The following is a 19,640-nucleotide window of genomic DNA, read 5'->3' on the forward strand; positions in this document are numbered from 1 at the left end:
CGCGCCCTCCCCGACTTTGGCGCAAAGTTGCGTCCTCCTAGCGACGCCCACTCGACCAGCCAAGGTTGCAAGAGCAGTGGCCCCAAGACTGCAATCCTGTCCTCCAAGGCCCGCGAAGGGCGGGGCCTCCACTAGGGGCGTGGCCGTCAAAATTGAATTTCCCCAATAGGGCGGGAGTGTGGGCGGGACCCTCCCCGGAATTGGCTGGCGCGGGGTCTCGGGGCGGGGTCCTAGGGGCTGCTGGCGCGGCTGGACAGGCGGTGCTAGCAGAATCCCGGGGACGGTTGCTGAGCGGCCTGGGATCCCGGTCGCGGCGCCTTCCGCCTGACCGCTCGTAGTCATCCATCTGTTGGATCCCGAACGACCTAGCCTGAGCCCGCGCGGGACGGGCGGACCAGACGGAGAGGTGGGTGTGCGGGGCCTCCGGGCGGCAGCAGGACCCCCGACGGGTCCGAGGGTGGCACCCGGATATGTGGACTCCCAGGGTTCTGGGACCCTCAGATCTGGGAGCTCCCACCCATCCACGGGGGCGCTAAGCCATGGGGTAAAAGTTCTGAAACCCGGGGTAAAGACGCTCACGGATCTCCAGGAGGCTCCACGACCTCCAGGGGTGTAAGTCTATGGGGGCAGAAACCCCGAGGAAGCTCCTCCGTTCCTCTGAGGCCCATCACAAACTTTCAGGCCCCCACACTGTGTGACAGAGAGCCACGGGACTGGCCTGGAGCAGCGGCGGGAATTCCTAAGGAGAAAGAGACTTCCCTGGGAGTTCCAGATTCAGCATTAGGGACCCCTGCCCCTCAGAAGACATGGGGGAACTCAGAGTGTCCACAGAACCTAAGTCTGGTGACTGCTCATGAAGGACCGCAGCAGAGGGAGTTTGGGCGGTTGCCACCTGTCCGAGACTACAGGGATGGGGAAGCAAGCAGCGACTTGAACAGGCAGAGTCCCGTGAACCCCAAGTGTGTGGACTAGGACACCCCCAGACCCATTCACCGGATGAGGTGACTCGAAAAGTGACTGTTCTGGGGAGGGGGAAGGGATGACTGCGGGATGAATCAGCGGGAGCAGGGGCAATCCTGAGGCCATTTCAGTCTCCGTACAGTAACTGAGCACCTCTGGTGTGTCAGGCCATGGGCCCTGGAAATTCCAGAAAGGTTAGGGCTGCAAGAGGAAGAAAAGAGTTACACTGGGAAGCTGAGCCAGGATTTAGGGGGCCATTTTGAGAGACAGTAATAGGGCAAGAGGGAGTGTCCTGAGCCCCTGAGGGCACTTTGGAAGGGGACTTCAGAAGCCAGAGGTGGCCAAGATTAAATCCTTTCCCTGCCCTCTGGGTCTTTGGGATCCTCCTTCCCCCACGACAATCCTCTGGCCCTTTCCAATCCTGTTTTTCAAAGTCCAGGAGCTGGGCGGATCAGTTTCTGAAGGCTCTTTCAGCTAGGGAACTGAATTCTAAGTGTGGGAATTGGCAGGAGGAGCTGGGTGTCGGACACCTGGCTTCATGAAGTCAGGGCAGTAGGCATCAGGGGAGGGCGGGAACGGGAGGGGTGGAGAGGGGTGTGTGCAGAGGGCTGTCCTCAAGAATTGGAAGACAGGATGTTACCTCCAATGGCTTAGGTTACCTGGGGAAGTGCGAGTGGCGAGAGCAGCAAGGACTTGGGCTTGGGCTTAGTCCATAGCCAGAGGCTGAGCTTTTGGGATGACTGGGGGCTGGGCAGGCCCCGGGGATGGGTGGGTGGGGCAGGAAGCCATGGAGTGTGGCGGGCACCCCCTGGTGGTGAGCACAGCTTGGGTGGGCCTTGTTGGGGCCCTGGCTTCACAATCCAGATCCCTACCCTCCCTGTTTGATGCTTAGATATGGCAAGGGCCTAGCTGAGGCCACACAGCAAGCTAGCAGTCCAGGTGACTGGAACTAGGAGCTTCTCCTCTTGGTTCGTTGGATTTTCCAGCACACACTACCTGAGGGAAGAAGGCACCTCCCAGCTAGGAGTGACATCACAGATAAGAAGGATGGGACAGCAATGCATGATCATGGGTTAGAGAGGGAAACAGGCACAAGAGCCCAAGTGCCTGTGGTTTCTGGAGGCCTCCGAAGGCCTGACTCACGTCTGTCCCCTGCAGAATTTCCTGAGCTGGCGTCAGGTGCCACAGGCACTGGGGAACTCACCAGGAAGGGACGGACGGAGCTCAGGGCCAGCTAGATGGCGGACGAAACCTTAGCTGGGCTGGATGAGGGAGCCCTACGGAAGCTGGTAAGTGGTCCCATCATCTCTACTATGAGAACAGACAAGCCAGGCCGGAGAGGCAGGGTCTGTCCAGGATACCTCTCAGCTGACAAGAGGAGGTGATGGGGGAGGGGCCAGAGGGAGGGCTCAGGGAAACAGGGCTAGGCCTGTTCTGCGTGGTCAATGCAGAGGTTCTGGTGGCATGTGCCCATCCATGCCAGGTGCTGAGGTTGTTCCTCCCAGCCCCCCAGTGCCACCACCTGTTTAAACAGTAACTGGTGAGGACTTGCCCATGTGCAGCCACAGGTGTGGGGAGGCTGGATTTGCCTCTCCCAAGCAACAGCCTGGGCAGTATCCACCCCTGGAGGCCAGCCCAATGATAACAGTAGCAGCAATGATTAATAATACGCCAGGGCATAGCAGGGAGCAGGCTGGGCGGCTAAGCACACCGTCTCACAGAATGGTCACAGCAGCTCCAAGAGCCAGGAGGAGAATACTGTGGCTTGGAGAGGTGAAGTCACCTGTCCAGGGACACCCAGCTGGGAAAAGGATTAGCCAGGATCCAAAGAAACCCCCAATGAGGATCATGGGAGAACAAGAGACCTGGATAAGTCAAGGCCAGAAGAGCTCATCAAGACAGGACTTGGGGACCCTTAGGAGCTCTGTGACCTCTAATCTATCTGTAAAATGGGAGGTGGGGGCAATGTGTGTGAACGTAATATCTAGGTCCTGCAGCTGGCATGAGGATGGAATGAGGCATGGGCCCAGATCTTGGTGTGGAAAAAGATGGGCCCCCTGTATCCCCTTTCCCGAGCTTCTTCTTGAAGCCCCTCCCCCAACATCCGTACCATGCACAGAGAGGCAGTGGGGCAATCGAGCAGGGCAAGTATGTGCCCACCAGCAAGGGCAGAGAGCAGTGGAACAGGAGAAGGGGCCAGAGCCCCACCCCCTCAGCCCCTGACCCATGTCCAGCGGGTAAATTAAAGATTTACTTTCCCTGGGAGAAGGCAAATGACCCACCCCACCCCCATTCCATTCCTTTGGAGGCAGGGGCTGGAGCCAGCCAGTTCAGCCCAGTCACTGGGCAGTGCCCAGTCACTGCCATCGTCTACCCAAGGCACTCGGCCTTGGACAGCACCTCAGACTCTGGGTGTCTGCCACGGCCGCAGGCGGCTGTGTGCAACCCGAAGGAGGTGGGTTTCCAAAGGCTCCCACCCTGTCCGCTCGACTTCCCGGCAGGAAGTCAGAATCCTAACGTGGGTAGTGGAGAGAAAGCCAGGTCTCTGCGCATCCCCATCTCTAGGGGTCCGCCCAGGCTCACGGCTCTCAGCCGCCACCCCCGCTTCATGCAGGCTTGGGCACTGGAAAAAGGGTTTCGGAGAAGCTGGAGCGTTGGCTGTAGGCCTCCCATCCCCGACCCCCTCCCTGGGAGAGGACTAGCAAGACCTCGCCCCTAGTCTCGGACCCCGAACCCCGCCTTCCCTTTCCCCAAATCCTTCCCATTCCGGGACCGGGCTCTCCGCGGCCAGGCGCCCGCCATTACTGCGCCCCAGCGCCGCCGAGGGTCCCGCCCCGCGCGCGCCGGCCTCGTGGCAGGAACGGGGGGCGTCCCGAGCCGGGCTCCTCCCCGCGGGGCCGGGCCTTATAAGGGAAAAGTTGTCCCACGCCCGAGCGTCGGGCCGATTTGGGGAGCCCGAGATGCCCTCCGGACGTCGGCGCTCGCATACGCCTGCGAACTCGGACAGAGGCTGTGCGGGAAGGGGGCACCTGGGGCCACGAACACCACGTGCGCCTCCGCCACACACCGGGACGCCCTCCGCCTCGGTCCCGGGCTGGAGATCGGGCACTGACACTAGCTGGGTGACCTGCGGAAGCTGCTTAAGTCCGCGAACCTGGGTTTCCTCTCCGTAGCCGGGGATGTTAAAGCGGGCGGTGGCGGGGGGCTTCCGGTCTGGCTGGCTCCGGGCCGGGCGCCTCGGGCCCGGCTGCTTGGGAGAGGCGTGGGCGGTGCGGGCTGCCGTGGTGGAGCGGCCCGCGTGCCTTCAGCGCCCTCTGGCGAGGCCTGGCTTCGCTGCCGGCCGGTCCCCCTTCCGTACCTGGAGGAGCCGGCACTGAGCGAATGCCTGCAAAGTCTCCCCCGTGGTGCTGGTGGGGACAGGAAGACGCCGGGGCTCAGTCGCCCCCGGCAGCCAGAGTACAAAGTACCCGGAGGCCCAGCCCCCTGGGAGGAGGAAGCACCCTCTTTCCTCCCAGGAGAATTTCACCGGGCAGTTTCGGAAACCGCCCCATCTCCTTCCCTTTTCCCCCCGGCGGACAATGGCGCTTTGTACTTCCTTCCCTCCCAACAACAGCCCCCTCCACTCAGGGCAGTGGGGCCGGAGAGGGCGGGGAACGCGGGACACACAGCAGGGACACAGTGGGTGGACCTTTGTCTCCAAGCCCAAAGGGAAGGGTCATGCGCGAGGGTGACCGGTGGGGTGGGGCTGTCCATTCCCAGCCCTGCCCCACCCACGGCGGGGAATCAGACAGAGGCTCCCATTTTCCAGATGGGGACACTGAGGCTCCAGGGGTGGGCAGAAGTTCCCACATCAGCCTTTCTTCAAGGATGAGAACCCCATCTCAGGATTCCAGGGGGTTGCGAAGGGGAACCCAGGAGACAAAGGGCTAGGGCTCATTGCATCTCTGAGCCTCTTTACCCTCTGCACAGGAGGGGCTGCATCAGCTGGTCCCCCAGGCCCACAATCTCCTAGCTTATCACAGAGGGCTTGGGGCCTGAGTCAAGGTCAGGACTTGGGGTAGAGAGCTGAGCCTCATTCTCCATCCCCTCCCACATAATAGGCTCCCTTAAACCCCAGGGCATCTCTAGTCCAGGCTGCAGGTGGTCCCCAGTATAGTACAAGGGTCCTCAAGATATTCACCATAGCAGACAGCCAGCAGTCACAGAACTATCCTCAGCCCAGGGAAGGCCCCAGAGTCGTGGTAACCTGGGTTCAAACCCTGGCTCAGATCGCTTCTCCCTGAGCCTCAGTGTCATCTGTCAAATGGGAGTAATAGCGTGCCTAGGGCTTCTGTGAAGTTGGGACAGGTATCAGACTCAGCACAGATCTGGCACACAGATTCTCAGTAAACATTATAGATGCCTCTGGGGATCCTGTCCTCACTTCCCTCACTTTTCTCTCTTCCCTCTTGTCTGACTCTGGAATCAACCATACACAGCTCTGCAAGGTGGGGGACCCCAAGTCACCTCCCCTATCCCCACCCACTGCCCCGAAGCGGGGCCATTGTTCCATTTGACAAGTGAGAAAGCCAAGACCAGAAAAGTTGGGGATATGATTCTGACCACCCAGCCGAGATCGACTGGGGCTGGAGCCAGCTGCGGGGGGGCGGGGGGGGGGGTCCTGTCTTGAGCCTCCAGGGACCCTCCCATGGCTCCTAGGGAATGTGAAGACTGAAGGTTCCCTGGGGGGCTCTATCACTTGTCTCTGCTCCCTTCAGACTGGCACAAGTGAGCTCATGGCTAAGCTAGGCCAGCCACACTCCCCGCTGAAACCTACCCCGCTCCCACCTGACCCCCCCAGGGAGCAGGAAGGAATGATGGCAGAGGAGGCGGAAAAAGAATGGCAGTAGGGTGTTCCCAGGCCTGCCTGTCTCTTGGGGATGGGGGTGGGGGGAGCCGGTATGGACAGAGGAAATCACCGTGTGTATACTTGCCCCCACCTGGCACAGACCCCACCCTGGAGGCTTATCTCTGCCAACATCATCCCAGGGGCCCTAAGCCAGCCCACTCTCCCCTCTCCCACAGAGGCTCCGTGGAGGAGATGAGGTTGGGAGCAGTAGGGCTGGCTGACCGCCCAGAGAAGGTACCCTTTCCCGGACCTGGTTAGACCAGTCACCTTCAATTTGCCAGGGAAGGGCGGGCCGAGAAGCTAGTGGGAGCACCTATCCCCATGGATGCCCTCTCTAGGGCCCTGGGTAGACCCTAGTGCAGCTGCCTTATCTGTCTGGGGGGCTGGCCCTCACATTACGGGCACCAGCCCCTTTGCCTCTTTAATGGTGGCTGGAGCTGGACCAGCATAGGGAGAAAAAGACCCTGCGACCAGGTAGGGAGCTCTGACTCCTGAGGGCCTGCCTCTGCCTCAGTTTCCCCATCTGTCCACTATGGACGAGGCTGCCACCCATCAGCAAGGCTGTGGTGCTCCCGGACCGTGGCAATCTCCCTGGCTCACAGCTGGACCCCAGCAGCCCAAATCACCCTTCCCTGCCCAGGGACGCTGTTAGGGGCCCTTAGGATGGCCTCTCTCCTCCTCCACAAATGACTCTCTGGCTCTCGGGATTCAATGAAGGGCTCTGAGAGGCAGGAGTCGAGTCACAGGAAGGCGTGCCTGACTTGGCATCTGGCGCAGGTGGGTGGGATGCTAGCTGCCCAGTCTGTGGATCACCGTGCATGGTGGGCCGTTCAGAAGCCCTGGCTATGATCTGGGTCTCCCCCTGGGACCAGGTTTGGGTGGGCGGGCAGGCATGTGATGGGCTTGGGGCAGAGGGACTCAAGACAGACCACTCATTGTGCCCCAGGCCGAGCTGTGGGCGGCTGGTTGCCCGCCCTCTGCCCCTGGCAGCCAAAATGACTTGCCCACCCCCCAACCGCCGCCTCCGCCTGTCCGCAGTTGGAGGTCACGGCGGATCTGGCAGAGCGGCGGCGCATCCGCTCGGCCATCCGGGAGCTGCAGCGGCAGGAGCTGGAACGCGAGGAGGAGGCCCTGGCATCCAAGCGCTTCCGTGCTGAGCGGCAGGACAACAAGGAGAACTGGCTGCAGTGAGTGTCGGTGGCAGGGGGTGGGACACACGCAGGTGGGACCGAATGTGCCAGGGCTCAGCGCGTGTTGTGCAGGCAGGCCTGAGCCAGGTGTCTGCTGCCTATCTGGGTGTGCACACGGCCACGTGGGCACGCATTTGGAGTAGTCCGCAGGGATGGTTGCAGGCGTGGACCACGTGCCTGGCCACGCCCGTGTGGTATTAGCACTCAGGTCCCTGGGCGTGCATGTGCCAGCGTGTTGCCAGAGGGTGTGCACAGCTACCTGTCCCTCTGCCGAGGTTCCGGGTACCCCATCCTGGCCTCCACCCTCAGTCCACATCCTCCAGGACTCGGCCGTGGCCACGGAGGTGACCGGTCATGGTGTCCCCGCAGCTTCCAGCAGCGGGAGGCTGAGCAGCGGGCTGCTCTGGCACGGCTGGCAGGACGGCTGGAGTCAATGAACGATGTGGAGGAGCTGACCGCACTGGTGAGGCCTGGGCCAGGGGCAAGGGAGGGGGCTGGGCCTGTGAAGACCTGGACTCACAGCCCAACGCCCGAGGCCCACCCCTCACCCACAGCTTCGGGGCGCCGCGGAGTACGAGGAGCGAAAGCTGATCCGAGCTGCCATCCGCCGCGTGCGGGCCCAGGAGATCGAGGGTACGCACCCCGGCCCCGCTGCGCGCTGCCCTCAGTGACCTCTCCACCAACCCCTCTGGCCTCTCACCTGACACTTCTCCCTTCCCTTCCAGCCGCCACCTTGGCTGGAAGGCTGTACAGTGGGCGTCCCAACAGTGGCTCAAGAGAGGACGGCAAGGGGCAGGCACCACGCCGGCTGGAACTCTGTGAGGTAAGGGGCGTGGGTGAGGTCCTGGGCCCACCAATGCCAACACCACAGAGCGCCTGTGTGTCTCTCACTGATTGAGAGGGGGGTGGTGGCACCCAGCTTGTGTTTGGGGAATACTGGGGCTCTAATCTCAGGCTTCTTCCCCACTCTCCCAGGCAAGCTCTGGGGACATGTCCCCATGCCAGAGTTCGTCTCTACCCAGGCCTGCTGAGCAAAGCCAGCTTATCTGCCCTGCTCCCAGGCTCTTATCTGCCCCCCATTACCACCCTGCTGGCCTCCCTGCTCCCAGGCCTACCTCCCACCCCAACACTAGCCATCCAGCCTCCACTCAGCAGACCGGGGATCTCCCTGAAATGCAAATCAGACCCTGGCTCCGGCCCAGCTTAGACCATCCGTGGCTGCCCCTCCTGCTCCAGACAGCCCACATCCTTACCTTGGCTCATCGGGTCCCGCCTTCAGGCCCCAGCTGTTCGCAGGGTCTGTTCTCCAGGGCGTGTGGGTGAGAGGTCGGGCCCTGCAGGTTCCCTAAGTGGCCAGCAGAGCCACGCCCCTCAACCTGGCAGGGCTGCCCCTAGCGTTAGTCGCTCAGTCGTGTCCGACTCTTTGCGAACCTGTGGACTGTGGCCCGCCAGTCTCCTCTGTCCATGGGATTCTCCAGGCAAGAATACCGGAGTGGGTAGCCATTCTCTCCTCCAAGGGATCTTCCCAACCCAGGAATCAAAGCAGCGTCTCCTTCGTTGCAGGCAGATTCTTCACCACTGTGCCACCTGGGAAGCTCCCTACCCCACGGGTTAACTAGGCCGAGGCCAGGGTCAGGGGTCTCCACTCCAGGAACCTGTTAAGTCTGGGAGTCCCCGGTAGCTCTCCTGCTGTCCCCAGCCCCTGGCATCAGGACCTGGTCCTCTCTGAACTTCCTGTGACCAGGCAGTGCCAAGAGGTTGGGAAGTGGGGATCCGAGACCGCCCGTGGTGCGCCAGCGACTACGCTTGAGCAGGCGCACCTGCGGGAAGCTATGCCCAGCCCTTCTGCTTTGCATGCCCTGCCCGGGGCGCTGCCAGCCTAGGGAGCCTTGGCCTCATCCTGTGGGCCTCCCGCAGGTGCCGAAGCCAGAGGAACAGAAGCAGCAGGTGGAGGTCCCAGAGCCAACCCCAACCCCTAGCAGCACCAGCCGGGATGTGACCACGGTGACACTCCTGCTGCGGGCCCCTCCCGGGGACACACCCAGCCCACCTGCCTCAGCCGACGGTTCACCCACCACTACCTCTCCTGAGCCTCCACTGGAGCCTGCCGAGGAGGCCCCGTGCTCTGCCCCCGAGGCTCTGGGCAGTCCCGAGCCTCCCCCTAGCCCGCCCAGGGCCTCCAGCCCTGAGCCCCAGGAGCCTCCAGCCACCCCCAGCACAGACAGGCAGGTGGTCGACAAGGTGAGTCGGGATGAGGGGCGGGGTTGCCAAGCAGGTGACCTCCCAGGTCTGGGAGTCAGGCCCCTGCCCACACCGTGTCTCCCCTGCAGCTCCCGCCCAGCCCCACGGATCCCCCTGCCCCCCAAGGCCCCACCAAAGGTCGCTCCGACACAAAGAGAGCAGGTGAGGGTTCTGGCAGCAGAGACAGCGTGGGCCTCCCCTTCCCTGCCTGCAAAATGGGTTGTGGTGCCTGGACGGCTCCAGCACCCTCGGGTCCAGGCCCTCTCTGACACTGCCTCCTCCCACTGCCCCCAAGGTGTCCCCGCCCCCCGCCCGGCCCACTCCCCCCCACCCATGGCCAGAGGCTCTCCTGCAGCCTTGAAAGGCAACGGGCCTTAGGCACATTCTTTTCCCCAATAAGGGAGTGCACCCATCTCCCAGCTGGAGCCGTGGGCAGTGCTGGCCAGGGGAGCGTTCCCCTTCCCCATCGGCAGGGAGGATCTGGGCACCCTTCCTCTGGCCCAAGCCTAGCCCCAGCTCCTGGCAGTGTCCATGTCATCCTGGGGTCAGTCCCCGAGCGGGAGGAGGGGCCTGTGAGAGAGAGAGAGGGACGCAGCTGAGTGGGCGAGTTGCAGGAGGGGCTGGTAGGCTAGAGGGGTGTGAGAGGACTGCAAGAGGTGGTCCCCACCGTCCACTCTCCTTTCTCTGCCCCGCCCCACGTGGCCGCTACTGCCTCCCCACGCTGCCAGACCTGGCTGACCGTCGCCCCTGCCAACGCTCCCTGTCTGTGCTCAGCCCCCGCCAGCCAGCCCAGAACCAAGGTACTTGCCTGTTTTCCCCAACCCTGGGCTCTGGGCAGTGCCTGTCCCAGCCAACCACTGACGGCCTGCCCCGTCTCATCTAGAGCCCACCCCCATCGCCAGTGGACCTTCCCCGTTCCAGCGGGCGGGCTCCGTCCGGGACCGCGTGCGCAAGTTCACATCCAATTCTCCTACGGCTGCTGGGCTCCAGGAAGGCCCACCCCGTGTGGCCCTCGGCCCCTCGACCCCTGCCAGGCTCCCAGGCCCCTCCCACACCAGCACCACCCCGGCCGCCGCCTCCTCCTCCAGTGGCCCCTCCTCGCGGGGAACAGCCCGGCCCCTGGCCCAGCTTCAGAGCTGCCCCCGGGAGGAGGGCCCCAGGGGGCGGGGCTTGGCCGTCAGGTCCCTTGAAAACAGAGCAGGGGGGCCCGTGGCCTGCTCAGAGGAACCCAGCGCCCCGCTGCCCGTGGCCGTGGGCACCGCCGAGCCAGGGGCCAGTATGAAGACCACATTCACCATCGAGATCAAGGATGGCCGGGGCCAGGCCTCCACAGGCCGGGTGCTGCTGCCCACGGGCAACCAGAGGGCAGGTAGGCCTCCCCTCTGCCTCCCTGCTGCTGGGGGTTGCTTGCCTGTGGCCGCCCAGCTCCGCACACAGGACATGTGCCGTGGCCAGGGTTCAGGGTGTCTCCAGAGGGTGCGCTGGGAACGAGGGGCGCCATCAGCCTGGACTGGCAATCGCCCCCACCCCTGTCCTGCCTCTGATCCTGACAGTCGTCCTTCTCCCCCTCCAGAACTGACACTGGGGCTGCGGGCGCCCCCCACCCTCCTTAGCACCAGCAGTGGGGGCAAGAGCACCGTCACCCATATCAGCAGCCCTGGGAACCTAGCCCGGCTGGGCAGTGTCACTCACGTCACCAGCTTCAGCCCTGCCTCCCTGGGTAGCCGAGGAGGCTGCAGCATAAAGGTGAGCCCTTCCTCCTCACCCCGCCAGCCTCCCCATCATCGGCCTCACGTGGACGGCTTCAGGGTGTTAGGGCTCACCGGGATCCTCTCCTACTACACACACGGGAAACTGAGACCCAGACAGAGGAGGTGCCCCCAGCCCACAACCAGTTGGTGGCAGAGCTAAGGCCAGACCCTCACCAATCAGCCACTAGTGACGTGTCGGAAGCTCACTGCATACCGGCCTCAAGCTTCCCACGTGATGATCTCCGGTCCCTACTCCAGACTTGGCCAGTGTATTCCTCGTGAACAGATGGGAAAACTGAGGTCAGGGAGGGTGGTGAGGGCTTGGCCCTCCACCCCCACCCCCCATCCTGTAGCAGCCGCAGGGGCCCTGCTCCGACCCTGTGCTGGAGCTGAGGTGCAGAGCTGCTCATCTGCTCATCCAAGATCAGCCTGGCCCGTTGGGAGACTGGAGATTAGCGATTGCCATCTGCGTCAGCATCTCGGGGGAGGGGAGACTTGGCCAAAGCACCGATGGGGGCACAGGCAGGGGGTGCCAGTCAGGTGAGGCAGCAGCCCAGCAGGTGCCGCGGGAACTGAATCCGCTGCAGCCTTCCATTATTCATCCTGGAGCCCAGCATCAGCTGGCTGGACGCTCTGCAGGGGAGGGAATCCCCAGCGAGCCACCCGGCTGCCCAGGTAATGGCCTCAGTGGTGCTCCAGGACTGAGTGGGACTTCGAAGTGAGAGAGGATAGAGCCAGCTTTAGGGGTGACAGGGAGAGGGCGGGGGAAGGAAGCACCCTTCCCCTCCCAGGTTGGCACTTAAACCGCTCTCTGCCAAGGAGGTGAGGACAGGGTGGCTGAGGCCCTGGGGGTGATGGAAGACACCACCGGGGGCCTGGGGATCTGAGACCACCAGTTGGCCTCAGCGTCCCCCTCCAGAAGCAAAGGGAGGCAGATGGTGCACCTGGGATGCGCCTGCTCAAAGCTGTGGTTGGATCTGAGCACAGAGGCGGGCGTAGGACGTTTATCTCAGGGACCAGGCACTCGCCACAGCAGGCTGCGCGAAGTCCTGCCCCCCACCTGCTCGAGGCTTTCCGAAACAGCGTGGTGTGGCATGAGGGCAGAGCAGAGGGTGCAGGCATCTGGAGCCTGGTGGGCTGGGTCTTCTCCGCTCGTGCACATGGGGGCCCTGACAGGCCCGTTCCTTGCCCCCTCCCTCAGTCTCCCCACCCACAGGGCATAGGCAGTCCTTCAGCACCTGGGCAGCCTCGCTGTGCCGCCGGTCTGCGGTCTCTGCAGGGCCAGGGCCAGGCCTGGCGGTCCGCCTGCTTGGGCAGGCCTCCCCTCCCCCCACGGCCCCTTCCAGAGGGAGCCCAGAATAGGTTTCTATTTGGGCTACAGCCCCAGCTGGCGGGCGGCGGGCCGGGAGGCCAGCAGGGGCGGGGCAGGCTCGCTGCCCTTGCCTGCGCCCTCAGGACCAGCTGCAAAGCCTGAGTCGGCCAGCCAGGAGCAGCAGTCCCCAACACGGTCCCCGGCGTCATCCCGCACAGCCCCCCACCAGCACCATGCCGGGGGTCCCAGGGCCGGGCTCGGAGCTGGCCGCAGCCCTCGAGGAGCGACTGGGCCAGGCCTTGGAGGAGCTGCGGGCGGTGGCTGAGGCGGGCCGGGTGGCAGTGACCCAGGCCGCTGAAGCAGCAGCCTTGGCCGTGGAGCCGGTGGCCCGGGCAGCCGAAGAGCTGCGGGTGGAGACGGCCGCGCTGAGCCGGCGGCTGGATGCGCTAGGCAGGCAGGTGGAGGTGCTGAGCCTGCGGCTGGGGGTCCCGCTTGTGCCCGACCTTGAGCCTGAGCTGGAGCCCAGTGAGCTGCTCCTGGCCGCCGCAGACCCCGAGGCCCTGTTCCAGGCGGCCGAGGATGCCGGGACCCCTGTGGCCCACCCGCCTGCCTTCAGCACCCGCCGCCGCTCCTCTGCCGGCCCTGCCCACAGCGCCAGTCTCGTAAGTCCCTGTGGGCTGCTGGTGGGGGGTGGTTTGGAGCCAGGCTTGGCCTCTGCCAGAGGACCTTAGGGGTGCCACCACCTGCTCTGAGCCTCAGTTTCCCTGTCTGTACAGGGGACTGGGGCGCCAGTGCTCCAAGGCTAAGGTGAGATGGTGCCATGCCCCTGGCCCTGAGGCACGCGTGGCGGCTGCCCTGGCAGCCCCTGGCCAGGGCCCAGCCCCCAGCCCCACCCCCACTCCCTGCCCCAGCCAGGCCGAGCCTCCCTGAAGCAGCTGCCACCTCGTCTCTCCTTACCCTTACAGCAGACCAAGGGGCCCTGCCAGGAGGGGATGGGGCTGTGATAGCTGGGCTGGGGGCTTGTCTGCATGGGGTCTGGGGATATGCCCTGGGATGGGTAGGAGGCTAGGTTGAGGCTGGAGGGGCCCCTTAGGGGGTGACGTGCTGGGAGTGGGGAGCAGGGGCAAACTCCAGAGAGGACTTGGCTCTGGGCAGCCATGGTCAGACACCTGGTCAGGAGCCTGTGGGCCTTGGCCCAGCTCTCTCACCGTGTGGAGGGGGGACACGTGCTGCCTGGGCACTGGCCCAGGAGGACCCAGGCTTTGGGAACGGTCAGAACAGGGCACAGCCTGCCTGGGAGGGGGCTGGGAACGAAGCGGCAGAAGGAACTCGGGTTCAGGGGTAGGCTTCAGCTCAGACCCCGGGCCGCGTCACACTTCTAGAAGGACTGGGGACAAGTCCCACAGCTGCCCTGAACCTCAGCTTTCCCTTCTGTTAAAACACCCAGTGTTCACACAGTGCTCACTACTGAATGGAGATCACCATTATCGCCACCCTTAGCTGCATCAAGACAGTTCTGGGTACACGGGAAGCCCAGCAACAAAGCCCTCAGTGCCTCTTCCCTGAGCCTCACACCAGCGTGGCCATGCTTGGGCAGGCGGTCCAGCTGGCTAGTGGTATCTCAAAGGCTGTGCCAGTAGCCCCAGGGCCTGGTCTCCTGTCCTTTGGAGGCACAGTTGGTTTCATCTACAGCCCTGCTTATAAGCCATGCCCTTTCCTTTCTCTGCAGATGGAGCCAGAGCCCGCAGAGCCCCCCTCTGCCACAGTGAAGGTGGCCAATGGCGCCGAGCAGACCCGAGTGGACAAAGCACCAGGGAGCCGGAGCCCGCTGAGCGCCGAGGAGCTGATGGCCATAGAGGATGAGAGCGTCCTGGACAAGATGGTATGGCCGCATCTGGTGGACTTGGGGCGGGCGAGGGCTGGGGCGGGCAGGCACCAGGTGGGCAGTGATGGGGGCTCTGTCTGCAGCTGGATCAGACTACGGACTTTGAGGAGCGGAAGCTCATCCGGGCTGCACTGCGCGAGCTCCGACAGAGGAAGAGAGGTAGAGAGCCCGACGCCCCCGCCGCGGCGCCAGGTCCAGCTGCCCCCCCACTGAGGTCCATTCATGGACACTCCAGCTCAGTGACGCCCGCCCCAGTGCATTCTCTGCACTCAGCTTCGCCTTTTCGGGACCCGGCTCTTGCCTGGCCTCCTTCCTCTGGATCCAGTGCTTCCATATTTTAGGTGCTTCTCTCCTGCTTCCCAGACTCAGAACCAGCTTCTCTTCTCCCTCCTAGACCCCGGTTACCCTCTCCCCCAGCAACTCCTGCTTCGATCCAGTTGCTTCTCCAAGTTCTGTCAACTGCTCCTTCCCTGAATCCAGACACTCTTCCTCCCAGCTGCTTCTCTCTCCTCAGGGTCCAGCGATGACCACCTTGGGTTCTGCCTCCTTCCCCGGGCACAGCTACTCCCCACTCCTGGACCCAGCTAGTCTGTCTTCCAGCTTCTAGTCCCGCTTGCTTCTCTAGATTCTCTCAATTACCCCCTCTCTGGATCTAGCTGCTTTCTGCAGGGCCCACGGATGGCTGGCCAGCCTCTATGCCCACCCACCTGCTGCTTCTCTAGGCAGGGGTATGCCTGTGTTACAGAGGATGTTGGGGCAGTTACCCTCTTTGCCAGCTTCTCTCCCAACTACCCTGTCCCTGGATCAAATGGCTTCTCAGCTACCTCCAAGGACTCTGTCCGTGGACTTCTAGCTGCTCTTCTCCCCGCTAAGACCTCTGAAGGCCCCTGCAGCTGCTGCCCTCTCAGCTTCTCCTCCCTGGACCCTGCTACTCCCTCCCTCACTGGAGATGCTCCCTCCTGGACTCAGCCACTCATTCGCACAGACACTCCCTTCCTGGACCCACATACTCTCCCCCCTCAAGTTCAGCTGTTCCTCATTTCCGAGTGCACCACACGCCCCCGTTCCCTCCCAGGTTATAGCTCCCTCCTCCCCCCAGCTACTCCCACGTGTCTTCAGTGTTGCTAACGAGTTGCCCTCCACCCCATCTGTGTGCCCCGTGTGCCCGTGCATATGTGCTGTGTGGGCGATGGTGACCTTTCTGGGCATGCGTGGGACCATCCCCCACCCAGACCAGCGGGACAAGGAACGAGAACGGCGGCTGCAAGAGGCCCGGGCCCGTCCAGGGGAGGGCCGCGGCAACACGACAACCAAGACCAGCACACGGCACAGCCAACAGACAGCCGACGGCTCAGCCGTCAGCACGGTCACCAAGACCGAGCGGCTCGTCCAGTCCAGTAAGGGGCCAACCCCGGGCTCAGGACGGGACCACGTTCCCCTCACGGCCCCTCCATCCTGCCGCTCACACCCTTCCTCTCACCCCTGCCCATGCAGATGACGGCACACGGACGGCCCGCACCACCACAGTGGAGTCGAGTTTCGTGAGGCGCTCAGAGAGTAAGGCCACCGGGCACCTCTGCGCACCTGCCTGCCAGCCCACCTCCTCAGGCTCTTCCTCGAACTCTCACTCCAAACTTTCGTCTGTGTGTCTCTCTGTCCAGCCGACACTTTCTCTTCTCTGCCTGTGGCTCCCTCCATCCCTCCGCCAGCCCTCCCGCCCCGTCTCCCAGCCGGGGACCTCACCGTGCTCCCCTTTCTCTCTCTTGCAGATGGTGGTGGCAGCACCATGATGCAAACTAAGACCTTCTCCTCTTCATCATCCAAGAAGATGGGCAGGTGAGCACAGGTACCTGCTCCCAGACCATGGAGGAGTCAGTGCCGCAGAGGACCTCGTTGCACGCCCATTCTACAGATGGGAAGAGCAAGGTGTTGGGAGATGTTGGGCACACAGCCAGAGAAAGGCAGAGTGGGAGTCAGAACCCTCCTGCTTGCCTTGCCATTTCACGTAATTCTCAACCATGCCAAATCGTTGGGGGAGGCCAACGATTTGTTGGGGTCTTAGCGAGGCCTCCCCACCACACTGAGCTAGCTGAGGGCACTGCCACTTTCCAGAGTGTGCAGACCACGTCCCATGTCACAGAGAGTGTCTCTACATCTTAACCCCGTGGAGGAGGGGTACGCCTGTGTTAGAGGATGTTGGGGTAGGTAGGGTCAAGAATTCAGGCTGGGTACTGCAGGGGTCCAGAGACTGCATCAGAGGCTTGTGTTCAAGTCCTTGCGCTGGTCCCCCTCCCCGTGCCCTCTGACATCTGAGGCCACAGGCCTCCATTTCCTCATCTTCAGTGGAAGTGGTAAGCTCACCCTGACCCTTGTGCAATTTAAAATGGCACATAGAAAAGGCTCAAGAGACACGAGCTGTTATTATTGTCACCATTATTGTTAGCACATCGGTGGTCACTGTTAGTTGATAGTGCTCAGAATGGGAATACACCTGTAACCTGGGGATATAATGAGCCTTGGAAGAGAACTCCCCAGGGGCCAAGTCTGTTGAAAAGAGCTTGGCTCCTACTTTCTATTCCTTTGAGCCTCAGTCTACTCTACAAAATGCGTGTGATGGGAGCCCCTCCGTTGCTGGCCGGCATTGCGGGTGGTGGAGATACGGCAAGAGTGTAAGGTCTGGAGCGTGACTAGTCCTTGGCGAGTCAGGGTTGAGGCACAGGAGCGGCTCCCTGGGCCCTAACACTCACTTACTACCCCTCAGTATCTTCGACCGGGAGGATGAGGCCAGCCCACGGTCTGGCAGCCTAGCGGCACTGGAAAAACGCCAGGCGGAGAAGAAGAAAGAGCTGATGAAGGCGCAGAGCCTGCCCAAAACCTCAGCGTCCCAGGCGCGCAAGGCTATGATTGAGAAGTTGGAGAAAGAGGGCGCGGCAGGGTGAGCAGCGGGCGGGGCGGGGCCTAGTGACTACACGGGGCGGGGTCTGGGCTCTGGAGGGCGGGGCGTGAAAATAAAGTTGGCGGAGATCCGGCCTACTGGGTGGGCCGGTGGAGAAAGTACCCATTGTAACCTGGCTCTCTACATGGCTCCTGCAGCAGCCCGGGCGGACCCCGCATGGCTGTGCAGCGCTCCACCAGCTTCGGGGTCCCCAACGCCAACAGCATCAAGCAGATGTTGCTAGACTGGTGCCGAGCCAAGACACGTGGCTACGAGGTGAGCCCGAGGAGGCCAGGTGGCCCAGTGAGGGCCTCCCCACCCCCATACGTCCCCCAGCTGCAGCTGTACCCTTCGCAGCCACCGTGTCTGGCAGGGATGATGGGAATTCCTCTTCTGTAACATGTAACAGGCCGCGCGCGCGCGCGTGTGTGTGTGTGTGTGTGTGTGTGTGTGTGTGTGTGTTGTTCAGTCACATCTGACTCTTTGGGATCCCAAGGACTATAGCCCTCCAGGCTCCTCTGTCCATGGGACTTGCCATGGACACTGGAGTGGGTGGCCATTCCCTTCTCCAGGGGCTCTTTCTGACCCAGGGATTGAACCCACGTCTCCTGTATTGCAGGCAAATTCTTTACCATCTGAGCCACCAGACAAGCCTCATAACATGCCCTAGATTCCCGAATAAGTGATTAAGTGGCCCGGCCTAGAGAGGGCCCTTGGATGGTGGGCAGGGTTCAGGACCAGACCCCACTCTTGGAGTCTTCCCCGTCATTGCTCTCTCAGTGCACTGGGTAAATGTCTATACGTGAGGGAAAGAGTGATGAGGGTGTGACCATGGCCTTAGCTGGGTGGTGCTGGGCCTCTTGGTCAGTCTGGCCCGTTAAGTAGCAGATACAGGCGTTAACAAAGAGTGGGAGGAGGCACTGCCCGCCTACCGTGCGACCTTGAGCAAGCTGCAGGGCCTCTCTGAGCTCGGCTGCCCTAGATCTGGAATGCCAAAACACAGAGGGTCCTCCCACTGCCCACAGCATGTGGACATCCAGAACTTCTCCTCGAGTTGGAGTGACGGGATGGCCTTCTGTGCCCTGGTGCACAACTTCTTCCCCGAGGCCTTCGACTATGGGCAGCTCAGCCCACAGAACCGCCGTCAGAACTTCGAGGTGGCCTTCTCATCCGCTGAGTAAGTGTGGTTGTCGGCACCTTACTGGTGTCGGCCGGGCGTCTGGGGCTGGGCGATCTGCGCCAGGTCCAGCCGCTTCGAGGCTCCGTGGAGCCGGCCAGCCCCACTGTCATTCAGCAGCTGAGACCCGCCCCCCCCACCTTCCCCAGAAAGCCCCCGTCCTCTTCCACCCCACCCACCTGCTGCTGAGCGTGCCAGGTGCCCGCCGGAATGAAGGAGCCGGAGGCCCACCTACCAGCCCGGGCCAAGGCCCGCCAGGTGGCCCTGTCCGTATCCCCTCCATCCTCCGTCTGCCCCCTTCTCCCTCTCTCTCTGCCCTTTCTCTGTCCTGCTTTCCTCCCACTATCACCAGAGCTTCCTGCTCCCACGGGATCCCGGCTGGAGATTCCAAAAGGAGGCTCCTGGCCCGGGCACCGTGCCCGTCCAGCCTATATAGGTGTTGCCAGAGGCTTATATAGGACTTCTGCAAGCCCTCCACTTTGGAATCATTGCCCCATCTGCACACCTCACCCTCAGCACCCTCCTCCACCTGTCTCTCCTCCCCTCCCTCTCTCTTTCTGGTTCCCCCCAGATTTCTTCTTCCTCCTCCCCCCCCCCCCACCTCCTCTCACGCCTTCCTCACCCCCGCTCCCTGGGGCACAGCCCTCCTCTCCAACCCCGGCGCCGATGCCATCGCCCCCCACCCCTCGTTCCCTCCCGCTTACCCCGAGAGTTCTCTGCACCTGTGACTGATCTGGCCCCCACCCCTGTCTGCATCGCACACCATTAGTGACGGGTAGTTGAGCGGCACGTCCACGGTGGGGCGGGGGCATGCGGGAGGCTGGCAGACTGCGGCACCGGGAACGTAACTGAACTCATGTCTCTGTGTGTGTGTGTGTGTGTGTGTGTGTGTGTCTCTCTCTGTTCTCCTCCCCTCTCTCTTCTCTGCCTCCTCCCCCCACCCCACTGCCCGGCTCGGGCCCGGCCCGCCCCGCCCCTCCCCGGCCCCCTCCCCTCCCCAGGACCCATGCGGACTGCCCGCAGCTCCTGGACACAGAGGACATGGTCCGGCTTCGAGAGCCTGACTGGAAGTGCGTGTACACGTACATCCAGGAGTTCTACCGCTGTCTGGTCCAGAAGGGGCTGGTAAAAACCAAAAAGTCCTAACCCCCGCTCGGGGCCCACGGTGAGGAACGCTGCCTTGCTCGCCTGCCCTGTTGCGCTGGATCTGCTCAATGGGGGCTCAGAGAGAAGCCGGGGAGATCGGGGCGGGGGCGGGGAAGCAGAGGGACCCCCTGAGAAGAGCCGGAAGGAGCCAGACA

General features: G+C 62.9%; 1 protein-coding gene across 3 annotated transcripts; it reads left to right on the forward strand.

The window, feature by feature from the left end:
• Window positions 1-275: 275 nt before the first annotated feature.
• Window positions 276-19,500, forward strand: SMTN (smoothelin). 3 transcript variants are annotated; one of them, XM_052654328.1, is made up of 20 exons: window positions 276-406; window positions 2,119-2,249; window positions 6,887-7,035; window positions 7,408-7,501; window positions 7,593-7,671; window positions 7,764-7,861; window positions 8,956-9,279; window positions 9,369-9,441; window positions 10,008-10,079; window positions 10,163-10,648; window positions 10,853-11,025; window positions 14,072-14,224; window positions 14,311-14,386; window positions 15,460-15,624; window positions 15,722-15,784; window positions 15,997-16,063; window positions 16,989-17,162; window positions 17,321-17,438; window positions 18,188-18,339; window positions 19,341-19,500. In XM_052654328.1, the coding sequence occupies exons 2-20, from the start codon at window positions 2,199-2,201 to the stop codon at window positions 19,483-19,485; spliced, it is 2,712 nt and encodes a 903-aa protein (XP_052510288.1). In that variant the 5' UTR covers window positions 276-406; window positions 2,119-2,198; the 3' UTR covers window positions 19,486-19,500. The 3 variants fall into 3 exon arrangements, with proteins under 3 accessions (XP_052510288.1, XP_052510289.1, XP_052510290.1); XM_052654329.1 differs by lacking the exons at window positions 15,460-15,624; window positions 15,722-15,784 and having other exon boundaries at window positions 14,311-14,419; XM_052654330.1 differs by lacking the exons at window positions 15,460-15,624; window positions 15,722-15,784.
• Window positions 19,501-19,640: the final 140 nt, after the last annotated feature.

Source organism: Budorcas taxicolor, chromosome 17 (genome assembly GCF_023091745.1).
Source record: "Budorcas taxicolor isolate Tak-1 chromosome 17, Takin1.1, whole genome shotgun sequence".
Taxonomy (NCBI): Eukaryota; Metazoa; Chordata; class Mammalia; order Artiodactyla; family Bovidae; genus Budorcas; species Budorcas taxicolor.